This window comes from Eretmochelys imbricata, chromosome 9, assembly GCF_965152235.1.
Source record: "Eretmochelys imbricata isolate rEreImb1 chromosome 9, rEreImb1.hap1, whole genome shotgun sequence".
Lineage (NCBI taxonomy): Eukaryota > Metazoa > Chordata > Testudines > Cheloniidae > Eretmochelys > Eretmochelys imbricata.
In genome coordinates this window covers 4,060,746-4,079,042 of record NC_135580.1, presented here as the reverse complement: position 1 = coordinate 4,079,042, position 18,297 = coordinate 4,060,746, and the positions used below count along the sequence as shown (strand labels likewise).

General features: G+C 49.1%; 1 protein-coding gene across 2 annotated transcripts in view; it reads left to right on the top strand.

Moving 5' to 3' along the window:
• TP63 (tumor protein p63) overlaps positions 1-16,886 on the top strand; it is a 130,529-nt gene extending 113,643 nt beyond the window's left edge. For both annotated transcript variants that reach the window (XM_077826078.1, XM_077826079.1), the window contains 6 exons: positions 427-509; positions 1,592-1,716; positions 12,079-12,236; positions 13,592-13,736; positions 14,757-14,850; positions 16,590-16,886. In XM_077826078.1, coding sequence (XP_077682204.1) covers positions 427-509; positions 1,592-1,716; positions 12,079-12,236; positions 13,592-13,736; positions 14,757-14,850; positions 16,590-16,886 — 902 coding nt within the window. The remainder of the gene's footprint in view (positions 1-426; positions 510-1,591; positions 1,717-12,078; positions 12,237-13,591; positions 13,737-14,756; positions 14,851-16,589) is intronic.
• Positions 16,887-18,297: the final 1,411 nt, after the last annotated feature.

The window sequence follows — 18,297 nt, the reverse complement described above, 5'->3', positions numbered from 1 at the left end:
AACAAGCTGTAGAGATTTTACTACTTTGCCACTCAACCCACTCTCTTAAAGAGTTATGGGCAATATGGTAATGATTCACTGGGAGGTAGGCAGCCCTGAGATACTTAGGTTCGTTGTACTGTCTGGAAAGACCCAGTTGTTGTCCTGAGTGCAGTTAGTTGTGGATTTTCTGTTTGCCCAACACTCTCTTGTTGACTCATTTCCCATTTGTCAAGGCCATTAATACACGATCAAAGATATGAAAGTCAGCTCCGTACTTTCGTAGCCACAAACGGATGCCTCAAGTTGCATTCACGCCCTGGCAGGTGCTGTTTAGCCAGCAACCTTTTTCAAACCTATAGGTCTTGAGCACAGAGATCTCATTGAAAACCCAGCAGCAGTAGACATGCCAAATTCTAATCAGGCACTGTGGGGTTTTCCTTGCAGCTTTTCGGCAGAGCACGCATGGGATACAGATGACATCTATCAAAAAACGTCGCACTCCAGATGACGAGCTCCTGTACTTACCGGTAAGCTTGGTACTTGTTTTGTTTTTTGCCCATGTTCCTCTAATTCTTTTGGCATCATCTAAATTAATTGAGGTAAACGAGCTGTTTATTTAGTTCTGAGTAAAATAACTACATCCATGGTGCACAATTATCAACAGATTATTGGCTTTAGGGGTGAGCAATAGCTTTTTCAAATCTGCACCTTAAATTCACCCTTCAAGTGAGCAATGCAAGACCCATTGCTTGAATTGATTAAGAATGGCTTGCACAAAGCACCCAACAATGTCCAGAGGGAAGAGTCTGCAGTGGCGGGTGAGTGGACTGGATGACCTGATAGATCTTTCTCCCCTCTCATTTCTGAATTTATGAAACTCCAGTTTCCTCCAGCAATAATGGACTGGACCCTTTTCTTGCCAAGATGGATGGATTTTTTTGCTTTTATGAGCATTATCAGCACTGCAGAGAAAATGATCAAAATGAAATATGCTGTAATAAACACAGGACAGGAATAGAAATGAAGAGCAAAAAATGTCTGTAATTGCCAATTGACTGGTTTCCTCAATGAGTAATGTTGCCCTTGCACTCAAAGCTCAGTGCACTTAAAAGAAGAGATGGGCCCAAACCAAACCCTCAGATCCAAGCACCCCTATTCTTAGGGCATGGGATATTAAAATCCAGGCCTATTGAAATCTCCTCTCAAGAGAATGTAATGTGGGATTTTTTTCTAGTACCTACCGCTGCATTATCTAAGAGGGCCAAACAGCTGGGTCTGAATTTTCCTGGTATATTTATACGGAGCCAAATGACAAGCTTTGATCTAAACAACCCCCAGATGTTGAGTGTTCGTAATCCAGAGCCGGACTGTGAAGCTTCAGTCGATCTCCTCTGACAGGCTCAGCAGTCAGACCCCCCTGTATAGACCATGGAACTGTAGGTTTAGACCCAGCATCTACAGCGTGTGTAGCCAGGGTATTTGCTTCCTGCTTTGCTGTGGTTTGTTTGGCTTTAGCAGAAGATCGCGGAGGTGGCCGGAAGTCCTACCCTGTGGCTTGGTAACTTTCAGATCCAAGCGCTTTAAGTGTTGCCTTATCCCCACCGTGCAGGTCCGGGGACGGGAGACGTATGAAATGCTGCTAAAGATCAAGGAGTCCTTGGAGCTCATGCAGTCCCTCCCGCAGCACACAATCGAGACGTACAGGCAGCAGCAGCAGCACCTGCTCCAGAAGCAGTGAGTACGCCAGCGGGGAGCTGGCTGGAGGGAGATGAAGAGAGAGGGTTGCCCGGTTGCCCCCCCACGCACACACTCCGCCACTCATGTGGCGGTTAAGAAATGTCCCGATATCCTCTTGTTTACCAGCCACTGGCAAAGTCCTGCCCGATAGCAAGGCCTAGAGCAGAGAGTGACTCTTTGGTCGGACGCGGCAGGAGGAACCAGTCCTCGCTAGGGAGGGACTCGAAACAAATCCCTGGGTCCAAAATTTTAGAGGAGCCGAGAGCTAGATGGCAACTCCGCGGCTTTCCCCTAGCTCAGTAATAGGGCAGCCGAGCTCTCCCTCCAACTCGATCTAGTCCCTTGTTCTCACAGACGGTTTGCCTTTGACCTTATGAGATGCATGGCGAGGAACGGGTTGCTTGCTTCTTAACTGGAGTGCCCAGGCTGTGGATTGACGGTCTTGAAGTACTTTTTGTCCAGCCCCTTCCATTAACCTGCCTGCAGACAGAAACTTAGTGAGCACTGATGACTGGGCTAAGCGATACGGGGCGTGGGCCATGCTCTGCGGCGACGGGAAGATACTCCACAGCAGCAGCTCACCCACCCTTGGAATCTCTCTCTAGGAGCGCTCTTCCAAGAGCATGATGAGCCGGGATTGTGAAGAACGTTTAGACGGGGCAGTTGTGCCTTCAGTAAATTACTTTGCTATCATTGATGGACAGATGCTATGCCTTAGTGGGAAATTATAGTAGTAGGTTAAAAATTGCAGAAGTAAAAGAGGCTGGGGCAAAACAGCTGTCCGTGGGGTGTTTAAGGCAGTAATTAGCACATGCATCGGGCCCCTCGTTAAAGGATATCAAAGCATTTACAAGCATTAATTTTGCCGCTACTTCTCTAACTTCAGCGTGAGAAGCTGTCATTCACCCCATTTTGCTGGGGAAAACTGAGCCACCGTGAAGACTGTGGCTTGCCTACAGTCGTACTGAGTCTGTGACACAGCTGAGGAGAGACCCCGGGTCTCGTGACTTGCACTGCTTGCTTGAGAACGAAAGCAGGCAGCAGAAAGGAGCAGTGTGCATTGTATGCACCCACCCATGCAGTAGTCTTCATTCCTGCTGGTGTACCTTCACCTAGAGGCTGTGTCATGTAACACTGTGGCTAGGGGCAGCATGAGACAGGGCTGCCCAGAGGATTCAGGGGGCCTGGGGTCTTCAGCGGCGGGGGTCCTTCAGCTCCGGGTCTTTGGGGCACTTCACCGAGGACATGGAGCGGAAGGACCCCCGCCGCCGAATTGCCGATGAAGACCCGGAGTGGAAGAAGGGGTGGGGCAGGTCCTTCACTCTGGGTGTGTTCAGCAGCACTGAAGGACCCCCCGCCACCGAAGTGCCGCTGGAAGCTCTTTTGTGGGGGCCCCTGTGGGGCCTGGGACAAATTGCCCCGCTTGCCCCCCCGGCGGCCCTGGCATGAGACCAAAGTATCTCATAAGTCCCACTTGAGCCCACAGGGTACCTAGGCCTTGTCTTAGGGCTAATGTGGCACCTAGGCCTTGTGTGTGCTCTCTGGACGGTGGCAGGTTTCGCCCCGTGTGTATAGAGGAGGCGCTGGGAATGCCAGCTGTAGTGTTATAGGGACGTCAGCCAGGTCTTGGGCTGAGATGGGTGGAGCATATAGGCCACGTGAGGGGGCTTGCCTATCTACTTGGTGAGATTCCCATTACGTTCCAGCAATCTGCACTGAATGTGTGTCTGCGTCATAAAGGCTAGCTGTCGACCAGTCTGCTTGCACCCACATATACCTTTGTGGCTTTAAAGGTACCCCGATACAGCATTTCTGTATGAAAATGGTTTTGTAAGCAGAAGAGGATTGATGTAAATGACACCCTTCCTCTCACTGCTGACAGAGTTGCTTTGCCATAATTACTGTTTTTGCTCTTTCAGTGTCAGTGAGATGGGTTCCTAGCGGGCAAAGCTGATATTTTTACCTTTAGAAACTGTGTGTGTGTGAGTCCATCCACTTAATTTAATGAAACCACTTTCAGCACATCTCCTGGTGCTGCTCCAGTCGTGTGTTAATTTCTCAGCTGCCAAGTGTGCCCAGATAGTGTGGAGAAAGATTAAGAGCTTTTAAGAATGGAGGAGGAAAGTTACCCTTCAGCATTTGCACAATCCTAACACAGTAATAGCTGAGCTCTCCTGGAAGGTGGCCTATAGTCCGTACTGAAAAGTGCATTAAAAATATCAACTGCTTAGACTTGGTTGGCTGTCTGGTTGGAGTGCTTTAGCAAAGCAGCAGTACACCGGGTCAGCTGGATTCATTCCAGCACAAACAAGCAAGAACCAGAGACCGTTAGGGATAAAGAACCTATGGGCTGGTGGCCGTTACCATCCGACAAGGCTGGGGGTAAAGGAGTTTCCCAGGTCTCAGCAAAGGGGTAATGAAGAGAGGAAATTCCGGAGACCCTGACTCAATGACATGGTCTCGTCTATGAAGTAAGGAAGGTCAAAATGAGCAAATGCTGCTAATCTAGTAGGAGAGGTTTAGTCACTGCATATTTATCAGGACAAGATAAACCGTGACTCATTTTTCAGGCTGTTCTTAAAGAAAGGGAAAATACTTCTGTGTCTAGGGCTATGCTTTCAAAAACGTATGCTGAAGCTGCATGCTCAATTAGGAGATTAGAAGCTACACATTGCACCTGCAGTCACCCATCTGGATGGTGTGTCTGACTGGGGTCCCACTGGGGCTCTGTGCAGCCACTGGGGCTTGCCCGCATCTGATTGCGGGATCAGGGCCCTGGCGTGTTGCCTGTAGCTGTACGTTCCCCGCGTGCAGCCGTGCGCGCATGTCTGTGGGCTGTAATCGAGCTCTAAGCAAAGAGAAATGGATTTCTTTCCAATGACTTTTTAGAACCATAGTTAAGAGCGGAGTCCCATCTCCCCGCTTTCACATTAAAAGATGTGATTTCATCTTAATCTTTAAAGGGGTGTGGCTAAGGATTGGAAAAAGCAAAGGGGAGAATCACAATAGCGATATAGTAATTGTTTAAAAATCAATAAAATGGATCCGCTTGGAAAAATCCTGTAAGAGCCTTCAATTTTTATGCAAAAATGTCGGACTGCATTTGGCAGGTAGGAAATATAATTGTCTTAATATTTTGGGGGAGAGAAGAAAAGCCTAATGGTGATCAAAAAGTATAGCATCTGACAAGGTAATCAGAAAATATTTCACTATAATTACATTGACAGATACCCTTCCTCCCTCTCCCTCTCTGTCTCATATTTCTTTCTATCTACTCATTCTTTGATGCATGGTTTTCCCTAGTTTACGGGCATGCCAGATACCTTCATGATCATAGGTGGGGGGTTAGCAACAGTTTTCATCCTGCTTATGCCACAGACAAAGCCTTGAGTGCATTTTTATAAGACCAATACATATTTTAATTTGGAAGACACTTTGCATTCAGTCTACCAGCCACACCAGTTTAAACCACAGACTTGCTGCATTACCAGGGAATCCTAGAACGTAGAGATGGGAAAGATCCTTCCACCAGTTGCCGTATAGAGCCCTCCAATATTCTAGCTGTAAATGCAATGAGATTTCCTGTTTCTCTCAAGAGATTATTCGTCAGTCTGTAATGGACATGACCAGGAGAACGCTTTCTCCAATTCAACCAAAATTTTTCGGTGTTCAGTTTCGCTCTGGTACTTACTGTTCAGGTAGTGCAAACTGCCCTTAATTTGGATTGTCCATAAATTGATTAAAGCAATTTTACAAAGTGTTCCTGAAATTAGGAGCCATCTTATCACTTCTTTCCCAGCAAAGTACCTCTGCAGTATCAAAATGGCCGTAGCTTGCAGACCATCGACTGGCTCTGTCTACATGCGCATGCTCCCCGTTATCCAGGCCCAGGGAATTCATTTTTCAAGTCAGCGTCAGTAAGGCAGAGCAATCCAAATGCTTGATGTGGTCAAACTGCGGCATGAATTTGCGAAATTGCGCTGCAGTCAGTAGAAAAATAACAATGTTATCAGTGACGTTTCCGTTCGCACCTTGGTCTAGTTACTCACCGTTAACTGTGTGAATGCTAATGGTCTGCCTTGCATGCTTTGTATCGCTTGCGTGCATTGTAAGCTCCAGGCATTTGGATGGTGCTCTGACTGAAGGACTATCACAGGGAAAGGGAGCAAAAAGGTAGGGCTACGTGGGAGGAAGTAGTAGTGTGTTTTATTGTGCAGATGATATAGAGCCTCCCCCCACATGCACCACATTTAAATAGTGTGGATCTCAGTGCTACCCTATGCATTATATTCCATGTTGCATGGAATAACCAGCCTTGGAGGTGTGGCGGTGTTGTGGTTGGTAGATTAAGTTAATGTAACCTTCTTGCAATAAATTGGATCATCCTCCTGTCTGGTACCAGCCTCTGTTTTTAAGCAAACAAAGTGTGGTGTGGTCTACAGTTAGACCTGGGTTTTTCCCCCAGCTGTGAGTGCTCTTTCCCGCTCATGGTTGATCAGTATGTTAGCAGTAGCTGGAATCAACGCCAGACGTATTTGTGCCCCGTGATTTGGAAATTTAATTTTTACGTCCATTAATCATGTCGCTCTTTTTCTGTTACTTTCCTTCATTCTTGGGTACTCCTACTAGGGCTGTCTGGCATGCTGAACCTTCCTATCCAAGACCCTTGCATGCAGGCCCTGAGCCACGTGGGGTTTCTCTTCCCTCTAGTCCATACTGTGATCATGAAGGTAGAAAGAAGGTGTTTCTTTTCTGGGTTGTTTATAAGGGTCCTAAGCCTTCATCTTCTCTTTTCTCTGGTTCGTCCTCTACAGTCTCCTTTCGGCCTGCTTCAGGAGTGAACTCACGGACTCCAGGAGAGAGCCTCCCAAACAGAGCGATGCCATCTTAAAACATTCCATCCCCCCAAATCCATCAGTCTATCCATGAGCCAAGCTGCGGGGGCGGGGGGTTTGGTCCAGCTCATGGGACTAGGAACTCTGTGGCAAATAAAAACAAAAAAAACAGCTTGTTAGAAACAGAGAAAATAGTGAAAACAATCTCTTGAAGGGACTCAAACTTTGCAAGAATAAACCATTCTGCAGATCTCTTAGCTATAGCGCTAGCATTGGGAGGTCTGAAACCACAATGGCGCCTTCCTCAATTTTTTTTTGTAATATGTTTGTTAAAACTCTCTACTGTTACTTTTGCTGTATTTGTGAAACTTGTGAGAGTTTCTCTGAGCAGGTCTCAATCGTAAAATGCCTCTTGTCTTGTTAAATTAAAGATGTTTTCACTTGGGGTGGTGGGACGGGGGATATGTTTAAGAATAAACAGCTGGGGATTGTGACTGTTGGTCAGGTAATCCTTGTTTTAATGCTGGTCATGCAGTCGTAATGCAAGTAGTTAAAATATTTTGTACTGCTGGACAGATGGAGGTGATAAGCACATTAATTAGCATAGGCAAGAATTTTTTTTCTTAGAAATATGACCTCCAACCTGGATCATTAATTGTCTCTCCTTGATTTTAAAGGGTCTGTTCCACAGCCCACTGAAGTCAATTGAAAGACTCATTGACTTTGTATCAACCCTACTGGGACCAATCCAACTCCCACTGAAACTGAAAAGGTTTCTGACGTTAACAGACTTCACTGGGGGTTGGACTGAACCTACGGTGGATTGTGAAGCCCTAATTCTTCTTTGAGGTGCTCACGTCAGCGTGGATCCCACTCTAGGTACGCAAGGGTCTCTCAAGATAGGAATCTTCTGAGTAGCCATATCCATTGGGCTGCATCTGCACAGTGATCTCCTCCTGTTCCCACCAGCCAAGAGCATGAAGTGTGTCCACAACCTCCCTCCCGCACTGCCCATTGTAGTGACACAGCTATGATGCTCGCTTGCTACCCCCTACTGTTTCTTAGATTTAACTTGTTCAATAGATTTCAGTCCTAATTATCCTTCTACACTTTGTTTTCCAGTCTGGTTATTTAACAAAAAACAAAAAGCCGACACATTTGGTGCTTAGCACCTTTCTCCGCTAATGGCCGACTCAAAGCCTTCAGTCTGTGTCCGTCTTGTGATGGCTTAATTCTTCTAATGACCACAGCCGTTCCTTATTCTGTCTTGGCAAGAGCCACATCCCGGATCAGTGCTCCATGTGCAACTCCTTCTTGGCGAGGACTCTGAAATCCAGGGGGTCTCCGTCTCAAATTCTGCCTCTCAGAGCAATCTGTGAGAGTAACTTCTGGTGCAGAGGCAAGAAGTACCAGCTCAAAGACAGATTTGACCTCTATTAAATCCTCGTGCCCCCACTAGCCAGAATGTGACACAGAGGACCAGGGCCAGCAAGGGTCATCAGTGTCAGGCAAGCACTCGGCACCGAGGTCTGCTCTGGCACTGGAGAATGGGACAAGAGAAGGCAGGACAGACCTGGCTCCTAGCACTGGTCCTTGGTCTCTCATGGGTAGAGTGACCAGATGTCCTGTTTTTAAAGGGACCCCGTTCTTTGGGACTTTTTCTTATATAGGCGCCTATTACCTCCCCCCCCCCCACCACCACCATTCTATTACCTTGACAGAGTGAAACCCTTCCGGCTATTTCCTTATCTCTTCGTTGCCATCTCTGGTGCAGCCAAAGGTCAAGCAGTCTCCTCCCAGAGACCATCCAAACCGATCATGCTGTGCCTATCAATCTGCTACCAAATGGCTGACATTTCTCCCTCCCCATATTACGGCTCATTCCTCTAGAGCTTAAGCTGCATCCTCTGCCTACTTCGGGTATGTCCCCATATCTGAAACCTGTGAGGTTTCCATGTTCCCAGATCCCATGAGGAAATAGAGGGTTGCGGCCTCTCTGCTCCTTAGACCCTTAGCCTGGTGGGTGGGCATCATGAGGACGCCACAGTGCAGGCATGTCTCAGCAGACACTGCTATTCCAAAAATTCCTGTCTTGCACACTCGCCTCGAGCGGGATCCACACTGGTAACTACACGCACAAGAACCACAGTTACTATCCGGTAAGTAACCGCTCTTTCATGTTGGTGAATGCTTCTTATTGACTTCAGTTGGACTATGCATGTGAGTAAATGTTCATCAGTGTGAATCAAGGTCTTGTGATCTAGACCCTAGCACTTGTAGGATTTGCCCAACTGGATTAGACCAGTGATCCGTCAAGTCCAGTATCCTGCCTTTGACAGGGGCTAATACTTCCGAAAGTAGCCCTGCCAACCCTGCCATGCTTTGCAAGTGGAAACGATTCTTTCCTGACCCTTCCAGGTGATCAGTTGATGTCCTGAAATGTGGGAGTTGATTACCCTTAGGGTAGCTTGCATAACTACAAATGCTGTTGGCCACATGCCTAGTTAGTCTCAGTACAAAAAAAGAAAAATCCACTGCAGTATTCGACTTTGTCCCTTTCGTGTCAGACTGTTCCAAGAAGTGTAATAGTCTGTTGGTGAAGTCCTTATGCCTTGATCTTAAAATGCTTTTTGTTGGCATTGGGGTATCAAGCAGATTTTAATGCTCCTCCTTATAATCTTCCTTAGGGTGCATTAAACATCATCTTAAAATAAGAGCTTCATCCACAAGGATTTTTAATAAGTGTAAAGAAAAAAAAGGGAATTTGGGGGAAACAAAGCAATTTGTTATAAACAAATCTCCAAATGCCAGGTGGTCTACTGTGTGTTTCATGCCAAGAACTACTTTCTTGTGTTACTGAGGCCATTGCTACATGGATGTGTGATGTTAATTTTCAATAAACTTTTGCATCTTGGTTTATCTTGGGACTTTTCTTTTTCTGTCTGCCTCTTAATTTTCTGGGTATCTTCTTTCATGATAAAATAGTTGAGCTGAAGTGCTTATGGGCATAAACATATGGAGCCTGATTGTCTGCTCACGCCTGGTTTGCACCTGCGACTCCACTGGCTTAAGGGAGTCAGACAGTGTAAAGCGGGAGAAAGTGAGAGGAGGATCGACTCTGGGTGAGACAATTGTGGGCGGTATTTTCAAAAGCGTTCAGCATTAGCCCAACTCCGCTCTCACTGAAGTGTGAGCAGGTGAAGCCTTATATCCAGTGCTGCTTTCGAGATGTCTGCCCAATAGATCCAGGCACCCCCCAAAAATCATCTTACAAGCATTGTATTTTTTAGAAGTAAAACCCCTCCCAAGCTTTACTAAATTCTCTTCTGCTGACACTCCGTTGGCCTGACGAGTTAGGCTGGTGAGAGCTTGTTACATGGTGATTGGCTGCGTAAGCATCACAAGCAAGAGATCTGGTGCACCAGGCATCCGCTCAGCCCTGTGGTGCTCATGTTATCCAGAGCCTGGCTAGTGTAAGCACCCAAACTTGTACCTTAACTAAACCCCCAAATCCAAACTCCTTCTGAACCTTAACAAGGCATCAATCTGGACCTGAACTTGGTGGCTGGCCTGGACTTTTATAATGGTCAAACTGAAACCTCTGAAATAAACCAGCACCCCTGCCCTGAAAAGTTGGCTCTGAATTTCAAGGTTTGGATTCATTTCCCCTTGGGAGCTGCATCCATCACTAATGTTAATTGTATGCGCCTTGCGCTGTCGCTTTTCCTTGGGTCTGTAAAGTTTATTTTGGATCTTGTCCTACATTTGTGCCCCCAAAATACAAGGAGGTCCCTTCACGCGCTTCTGTAACTCCTATAACTGTGTTATTAGTCTGCACTTCCTCAGGCTCCAGATACTGCATCCTGTTAACAGATGTCTTCTCCACCCAACGTAGCAAGTCTAAAAAGTGCAGGGCAGGTGGAGACCGCCTATCTGTATGGAGGTGGGGCTTGGATGCTAAAGGTTTCAGTAGGTCATCCAGAAATTAGGGTCTTTTAGTTTAAAAGAAAAAAAAACTCTATACAGGCAGGAAACTTATGGTGAAGTCCACAATTCCAGGTGGTCCATGAGATCCCACACGCATTCACACAGAAGAAAAGTCAGTTCCCAGGAATCCATTGTAATCAGGTGGAGAACAGATGGGTGGGTTTCCTGATGGGAAATAATGGGGAGAAAGTTCCCCCTCCCCACAGGTACTTCCTGATTGGAATGCAGCAAAGCAATCACTCAAGCGCTGTAGCTCCGCCAGGCAAGAAATCATCTTGTTTGGGAAGCTTGCCCAGTTCCCAAGCAACTTTGCCCCCAGCATGCTAGATCTCTGCCCAGCATGCAGGGGATGGGGCTGGTCTCTTATGACAGCGTGACGTGCTGATACTGCCAGTTGCACTATTAGACTGGCCTTAATGATCATTTTCTGCATGTTCAAAATAATACCCAACTCCTGATGGAATGCCATGGCTGTAACGCAATCTGGGGACTGGGCTGCCATTCATGAGCACTTGGCTCTGGCATTCTCTCAATCTTCCAAGATGAAATCCTGCCATGCAAGCAGTCCAGGGTCGGGAGGGGAGAGATCTCACAAGCAGCTCCCCCGGGGCAGGCCTGTAACAGAAGCATCTGTTAATACTAGATGGAGTGAGGCTGTTTGAATTGGAGGATTTGGAGAGGGTTTGGTTGGTTACCTTCTAGTTTTAGTGCACGAGGAGGCTGCTGGTTTTAGTCCGGTTTGGAGAGTTGTCATTTGAGACTGATGTTTTTTCAGAACAGCCTAAGGGATTTGGACACCTAATTCCCATTAAAAGTAACAGAAGATGCATATCCAAACCCCCTAGGCTTCTTTTAAAATCTCAGCCTCCGTAGAGATCAAAAGCACCTACTGTCTCAGCTGGGAACTTCTGGTTGTAATGCACACCTGGAAATAGAGGCTCAGCCTGATGCTGTGAATCCTCCGCAAGGAGTTTTTAAAAAGGCCCATGTAATAATTGTTCCCTCACTTGAAAACTATCCCAGTGTCTACATCCAGCTGTCAGTAATGACTAGTGCTGGTCGAAATAACTTCATCCCTTTTTTTTTTTTTAAATGAAAATGGATTTTTGAAGAGAGATTGGCGCGGAAGAATATTTTTACATAAAATAAATAAAACACAAATAAACGAAACAAAAAAACTCTGAACATTTTTGGTAGAAATTTTCTGGGTTTATTTAAAACCAAAAACTGAATTTTTACCCAAAACAAAACACACTCCTCCCCCTCCTCCAAAAAATTTCAGTTTGTTCTTCCAACAACCCCCTCCTCCCCAAAAAAAAATTCTTGGGAAATTTGTGGTGTTTAGTTATTTTTTCAACATTGCCGACTGAAAAATAGATATTTTTCAACGAGCTGTCACAGCGACACCCATGTGATACCTGTAATTTATACTAAAATAGAGCAGATAACCCTCCTCCCCTGATACGCACAAGACTTGGCTCAAGCTCCTATCTCCTCCCTAAGCTTCAACACCCTTAACCTTGCCGTTATTTTGCAGGACTTCCATGCAGTCGCAGTCGTCGTATGGCTCCAACTCCCCACCACTCAGCAAGATGAACAGCATGAACAAGCTGCCTTCGGTCAGCCAGCTGATCAACCCCCAGCAGCGCAATGCTCTGACCCCTACTGCCATCCCCGACGGCATGGGAACCAACAGTAAGGGGCTGGCTCTTTCGCTTCCTGTTCTGTTCTTGCTCCCCATCGACCTCTTCGTGTATTTGACGAGGGGGTTAGGAACGGGGTGCAGTGACCAAGTGATCTCTCTCCATGTCCCAGCACCCATCTCCATTAGCTCCTCTCTGGCAATCACAGCAGTGGCCGAGGTGGAAACACCTTCCCACTCAGAACGGCAGTCCCTTCTCCCTCCAGGTCGGGGGGTACATCTGACCTGTCATTGGGAGGCATAATTCCCAGCTCGGGCAGACAGATGTGTTTGCTCTGCACGTCACAGCGTGGTAAAAATAACAGCAGGGTCCTGGCAGCACGGACAACGTCTCGGGCTGGTCGACAGAGTCCAACCCTGCCCAACCACCTGGGTTGCTGCGACCACGCTATTTTTGTCACGCTAGCTGGAGCATCGCTAACGCATGTCTGTCTATGCAAGCTGGGAATCACGCCTCCTAGCTGCTGCGTGCCGTGGACGTACCCTGAGGCATGTTCGTGGGGGTGGAGCGGGGGAAGCATGCATGGCTGCTTGCCCATACTGCCCCTGCTCTGCAGAGAGCAAGTTTCAGGCTCCAGGGCTGTCGATCCAGCTACGTAGACCAACCCAGGTCGTGGAGCAAAGCCTGCTGCCCCCGAGGCCGTGCTGGTGCACAGGGCTGGGCTTCTGGAGATCTGGGTTCCTCTCCCAGCTTTGTCGCTGACTGGCTGACTCTCACTGGGAGAGAACCTGGCCTCTCCACGTCTCGGTTTCCCCATCTGTGACATGCTTGTCCAGCTTCTGAGGCCGCTTTGAAATCACAGGGTAACGGTGCTCGGTGCTGCAGGCCTGACGTGCTACTGCAGTAACCTCTTCTGCTTTTACGGGTCAGTTGCCTCCCCTTTCCCGCTCCAAAGAGAAGGTGCAGCCTTGCCTCCGCGGTGCAGCTTTCCCTGGGCTCGTGAAAACGCTTCCTAAGTTCAGAGAAGATCCGTGCAGTGTGCACCTTTGATTGCAGCCTGTGGGGCACAATCCCAACCACAGAGTGGTGCTCAGCCGCTCTGCCAATCCCGATGCACCTTAGGGCTGTGCTTTCAGAGGCACGAGACTCCCGGTGATTTGCTTAGGGGGCGTCTTGTCTCTGAAAACCAGGTGGCTTGTTCCCTCTGCTCCCTTGCCTGGATTGTCATCTACAGTTAAACTAGTTAGGAGAGAAGACTTGAGAGCGCTCCTTGCCCAAGATAACCCCCGTGATATAGCACCCTGGGGTGCTTTGTGGTGGCATTTCCGAGTCGGGGAGCTGCCCTGGAAGGCCTACTGGGGTGGAAGTCCTATGTAACATTTCTCTCCCTTTGCTTGTTTCCTCTAGTTCCCATGATGGGCACCCACATGGCAATGGCCGGAGACATGAACGGTCTCAGCCCTACGCAGACACTGCCTCCTTCCCTCTCAATGCCGTCGACATCTCACTGCACCCCGCCGCCTCCGTACCCCACAGACTGCAGCATCGTCAGGTGAGCGGGAGCAGGCCGGCGAGACCCAAACCCAAGGACTGTAGAAAACAAGGCCTCGTGCATCGGGGTCAAAGTATATGGGCCGCACGGTCACCTGGGCTCTGTCTCATCCCCGTCTGTGGGGCTATCGGATTGAGCCTCCCTGGGGAGGATCTGAGAGGAGCAGTTTCAATAGAACACATCCAAGGGGTAGGTGGTCCTTGGTGGACTGACCGGCAGCACCATCCACATCTGCGTTTCCAAGCTTCTCAAACGGTAGTCGACTAACACTTACACCCCTCCCACTCGGAGGTAGGCTCAGCAAGGAGCATCGTCCCCATCACGCGGGAAGGGAAACGGGGCTACCAGCCCGGGCCCTACAAGGCTGCTGGAGTCATCGGTAGTTGAGGGTGCTTGGCTTCTTGCGGGATCAATCAGACTGAGGGGATTTTCTCATGGTCCCACAATAAGACGCTATCAGGGCTGGGGAAAGAACCAAGGGGCTTCTGACAGAGTCCTGCTTCCTCCTGGGTGCCCAAACAAGTAGGTTAATGCTTCCCTTAGCCTAACGCTGACGGTTAGGGTCGGATATGTTGTTTAGAGGCACGTCTGTGTAATGCATTTTAGCCCTGGATATGCTGAGTGAAGCCCTCTCGCCGCACACTGCGTGTCAGCAGGGCAAGCTCTCCCCTTAGTGAAGTACCTCCGCTCTGACCCGGAAGGACTACCCCTACGGGGGCTTGCTCTCCGATGCTTGTGCTGCTCCCTTACCCCTCTGCTCAGGTCACCGCCTGCCACAGTGGCACCCTGGGATGTGGACGCCTGTCTGCTAGGCACTGGACTGAGAGCCGTCCCATGGCAGTGATGTCTGGTGTCTGCTGACCTCAGCCACGCTGGAGGAGGTGACCCTGCGGGGGAGCATCTCCGCCTCCCACTGTCTAGCTGCTGCAAGGTGGTCGAGTCTTTGGTTATGCTACGGTTGGGCTATTGCAGCCAGGGTGATCCTTTTTCTCTTTCCTTCCCTTCCCTCCTCCCCTGCAGCTTCTTAGCGAGGTTGGGCTGCTCATCCTGCGTGGATTATTTCACGACCCAGGGGCTGACCACCATCTATCAGATTGAGCATTACTCCATGGATGTAAGTAACAGTCACCCTTTTGTTTGTGTGCTCTCTCCACCCCATTGGTTGGGGCCGGGTGGGTCAGAAATCCAGATTCCATATTTATTAGAGAGAGAAAGAGAGAGAGAGTTTTTTTTTTTTTAAGGGCAGCTAGTTTTAATCCTATCTATTGTGAACCAACGAAGGCTTCCTAGGAGGCTGAGAGATTGAACCCATCCCCAGTGCAGTAGGGTAATGGCTTTGCCTGGCGCAGAGTATTTGACTCTATTTTGGCCTCATGGTTGGCTCCAAACCCCACACCCATTAATTGTCCAGGTCTTGGTTTCCGTTTATAAGGGCTGGAAATACCTTGACTTACCTGCAAACTGATGGTCTCCAAAACAAAACAAAACAAAAGTGGCTGCCCATACATCGTCTGCATTTTTCCTCTCCTTGCCTCTGTTTCCCAGCCTGACCCGAATGATCTTGCCAGGTCGCTTACTGCTCAACCCTGGTCTGGTGCCACCTGATCTCTTTTTGCCCCTCCAGTGTGGCTTCTTCTGCCAGGTTGCTTCCTCTTGTCCAATGCTGTTGCTCTCTGCTGGCAGGCTGCCCACCCCTCTCTCGCTCCCCAGGGCTCGGCTGGCTGGGGTGCTGTTGCTTTTGCAGGCTGGTCTGATCTTCCCTCTCCACAGCTGCAGCTAGAAGAGCTGATCCCAGCTGCACACTGGCTTACCAAAATGACTGTGACCTCATTGAACAGCTGATGCCACGCTTACCAAAGGGAGGCTGAGTCGCCCCTGCTACATGCTAGCAAGAGAAGTGTCGGGATGCGTAGAGATGGCCGCAGACACGAGGCCCTCTAATTCACATACCCATACCAAACTTTGTGGTGGTTTGGACCCGGAGCAAATTTAACAGCTGAATAGAACTGATCTGAGCCCAGAGGCCAGGCGGAGCCCCAGCTGAACTCTTCCAGTGAGTCAGTGCCTCAGAGCTCAGATCAGAGCATTCCCGGAGTTGGGTTTGGAAGATGGTGATGGGATAAGTGGGGTCTGTCTGTTGCTGGGTGAGGATCAGTGTTTGTGTACAGCCCTGGAGCCTTAAAATCCCACCCCGTTCTGTGTAGGGCTGTGTGATGGCCAGGACGTTGCCCTACATGGTGACAGCCATTGAATAGCGCTCGGTTCCTGTTTGAAAACCAGTACAAAACCAGCTCCTTCTCTCTGGTGGGGGGATTTCTCAGTCTCCAGGATGGTGTGACAAGCTGCTTTGATCTGCTTTAACAGAGGCAGTTTTCAAGGCCAAGAGTTTCAAATATTGGGACCCAAAGTGAAGGTCCTAAATGCATTCTTCAGCTTACAGAGAAATGGTCAGATTCTCAGACATGTTGAAGCCTCCCTGCCTCTCCCATGGCCTGAGCGGCAGAGCTCCTGGAGGTTTTTGTGGAAGACCAGACGGAAGAGGGTTTCTCACTTTTACACCTTGGTGGCTTGTGCCCGAGCAAGTGTTTCTGCTCAGCTGGGCTTGTCTCCTAGTGTCATTTGTGTGGCCTCCACAAACATCCATTCAGAAAGGGCAACCCAGAGAACCGCCCGCGCTCTGAATCTGGTAGTGTTCTAACTGCTTGCATCCTGGGCCATAGCAGGAGAGGTGGCTGGGCAGCCCAGAGGCCATTTCCTGGCATGTCCATGGGAGGCAGGGTCTGTGTGTTGCACCTCGGGGATGGCTGGGTCCGATGAGCCATTGCTAAAGGAGATGACCTCTTTGCCTTCCAGGATTTGGTGAGCCTCAAGATCCCGGAGCAGTTCCGCCATGCCATCTGGAAAGGTATCCTGGACCACCGGCAGCTCCATGACTTCTCCTCCCCTCCTCACCTCCTGCGCACCCCCAGCGGAGCCTCCACCGTCAGTGTGGGCTCCAGCGAGACCCGGGGGGAGCGGGTCATCGACGCGGTCCGCTTCACACTCCGCCAGACCATCTCCTTCCCACCCCGTGACGAGTGGAACGATTTCAATTTTGACATGGACGCTCGACGCAACAAGCAGCAGCGCATCAAGGAGGAAGGGGAGTGAAGCCGCCAGGGCTCTGCCTCCGCCCCACCCCACTCACGAACTACTCCACCCTTCCCGTGTCTTTGTCCACTTGGACTGTACGTGAGCAGAAGGGCAGAGGAACCTTACTCTAGCTAGCTTGCCCCTAATCCTGTCTCAGCCGCATTCCTGGGCTCGCGGCCTCCATCGCGTAGCCAGGGAAAGAGAGGAGCGAGGCGGGATGCGGATAGTGGTTTTCGCCATTGCTGTTGGCTTTCCTTTGGGGAGAGGGGAGCGGGGTTTGTCTTTTGTCTTTTGAAACCTACGTGCACGGGCGTCCTGACCCACACCTCATCTTTCTCATCCACTCATTGTAATTTTTTTTTTTTTACACGAGAAATGTACCTTGATACCACAGAAAAATCAAGGGGAAGTCCCTGAATGCTTCACTTAAATGGCACTTTTCTGCAGAGCTGAGCGCTTCCTCCATCTTCCAGGGAGGTGTGCCGCTCAGTGCTTCGGTGAGCATCCCATGGGCTAGCTAATTCCCCGTTCCTGTCCTTCCCCGGCGCTCAGGAGAAAACGCCTGCTTCCTCTCTGACTCCATTCCCCTTGATTCTGAATGGATGTGAGCTCTGTGCTCATTTCACTCTCACAGACAACCTGCCCTCCTGTTGGGGTCTTTTCTTTAGTGGTTTTGCAGTTGATTGTTAAGAGCCTTATGAACAAGGCTTAGACGTGTTTGTAGCTTGGCAGGCTGGTCTGAGGAGGACACAATGTTAAACCTCCAGTTAAATTGAGAAGGAGTAAGTCAGAGGCTACAGGCCAGTTTGTATGGCTGAGCTACTGTAGGCCCAGACAATCCCTCATTAAGGCTTCTTTAGGGTTGAATGGTTTCCTTCCATGGAAAGCACAGCCATCCTAGAAATGCCCATAATAGACTGAACTCTGCTTCACTGACAATAATTGCTTTGAAACAAGTATTTCCAAAGCTCTGTGTGATGCCATGAGTGTTACTCTTGCACAAAGTGGTGGTTACATTTACAGGGTTAAAACCCAGCCGTTGGCTTGTTGGTCCAGCAGCACGTGTATTCTTGCCGCAAACACCACAAATTACAAATAACAGAAGCAACTGAACCCAGTGGCTGTTTTCACAAGCAGATTGGCCAGTTGAAGAGAGTCCGTTTGTAAGACGGAGGAACGAATTCAGAATGGGTAGCGCAGCTCCATGAAAGCAGGCTTTCTTTTAGAGCAGGCCCCCACTTTGACAGGTCAGAATACCACGAAGGCAACTTCGGCGTGAGTTACTTGCTTTACTGCCACACCACAACTCAACGCAGGGCACACGGTGCTGCGGTACCCCGTACTTCCTTTAAGCAAAGCAGAGCGCAGAGCTGTTTAACCTGCATGTCTGCTCAGGTCTAAGCTGCTTTCAGTGACTGCCCCTCGGTAA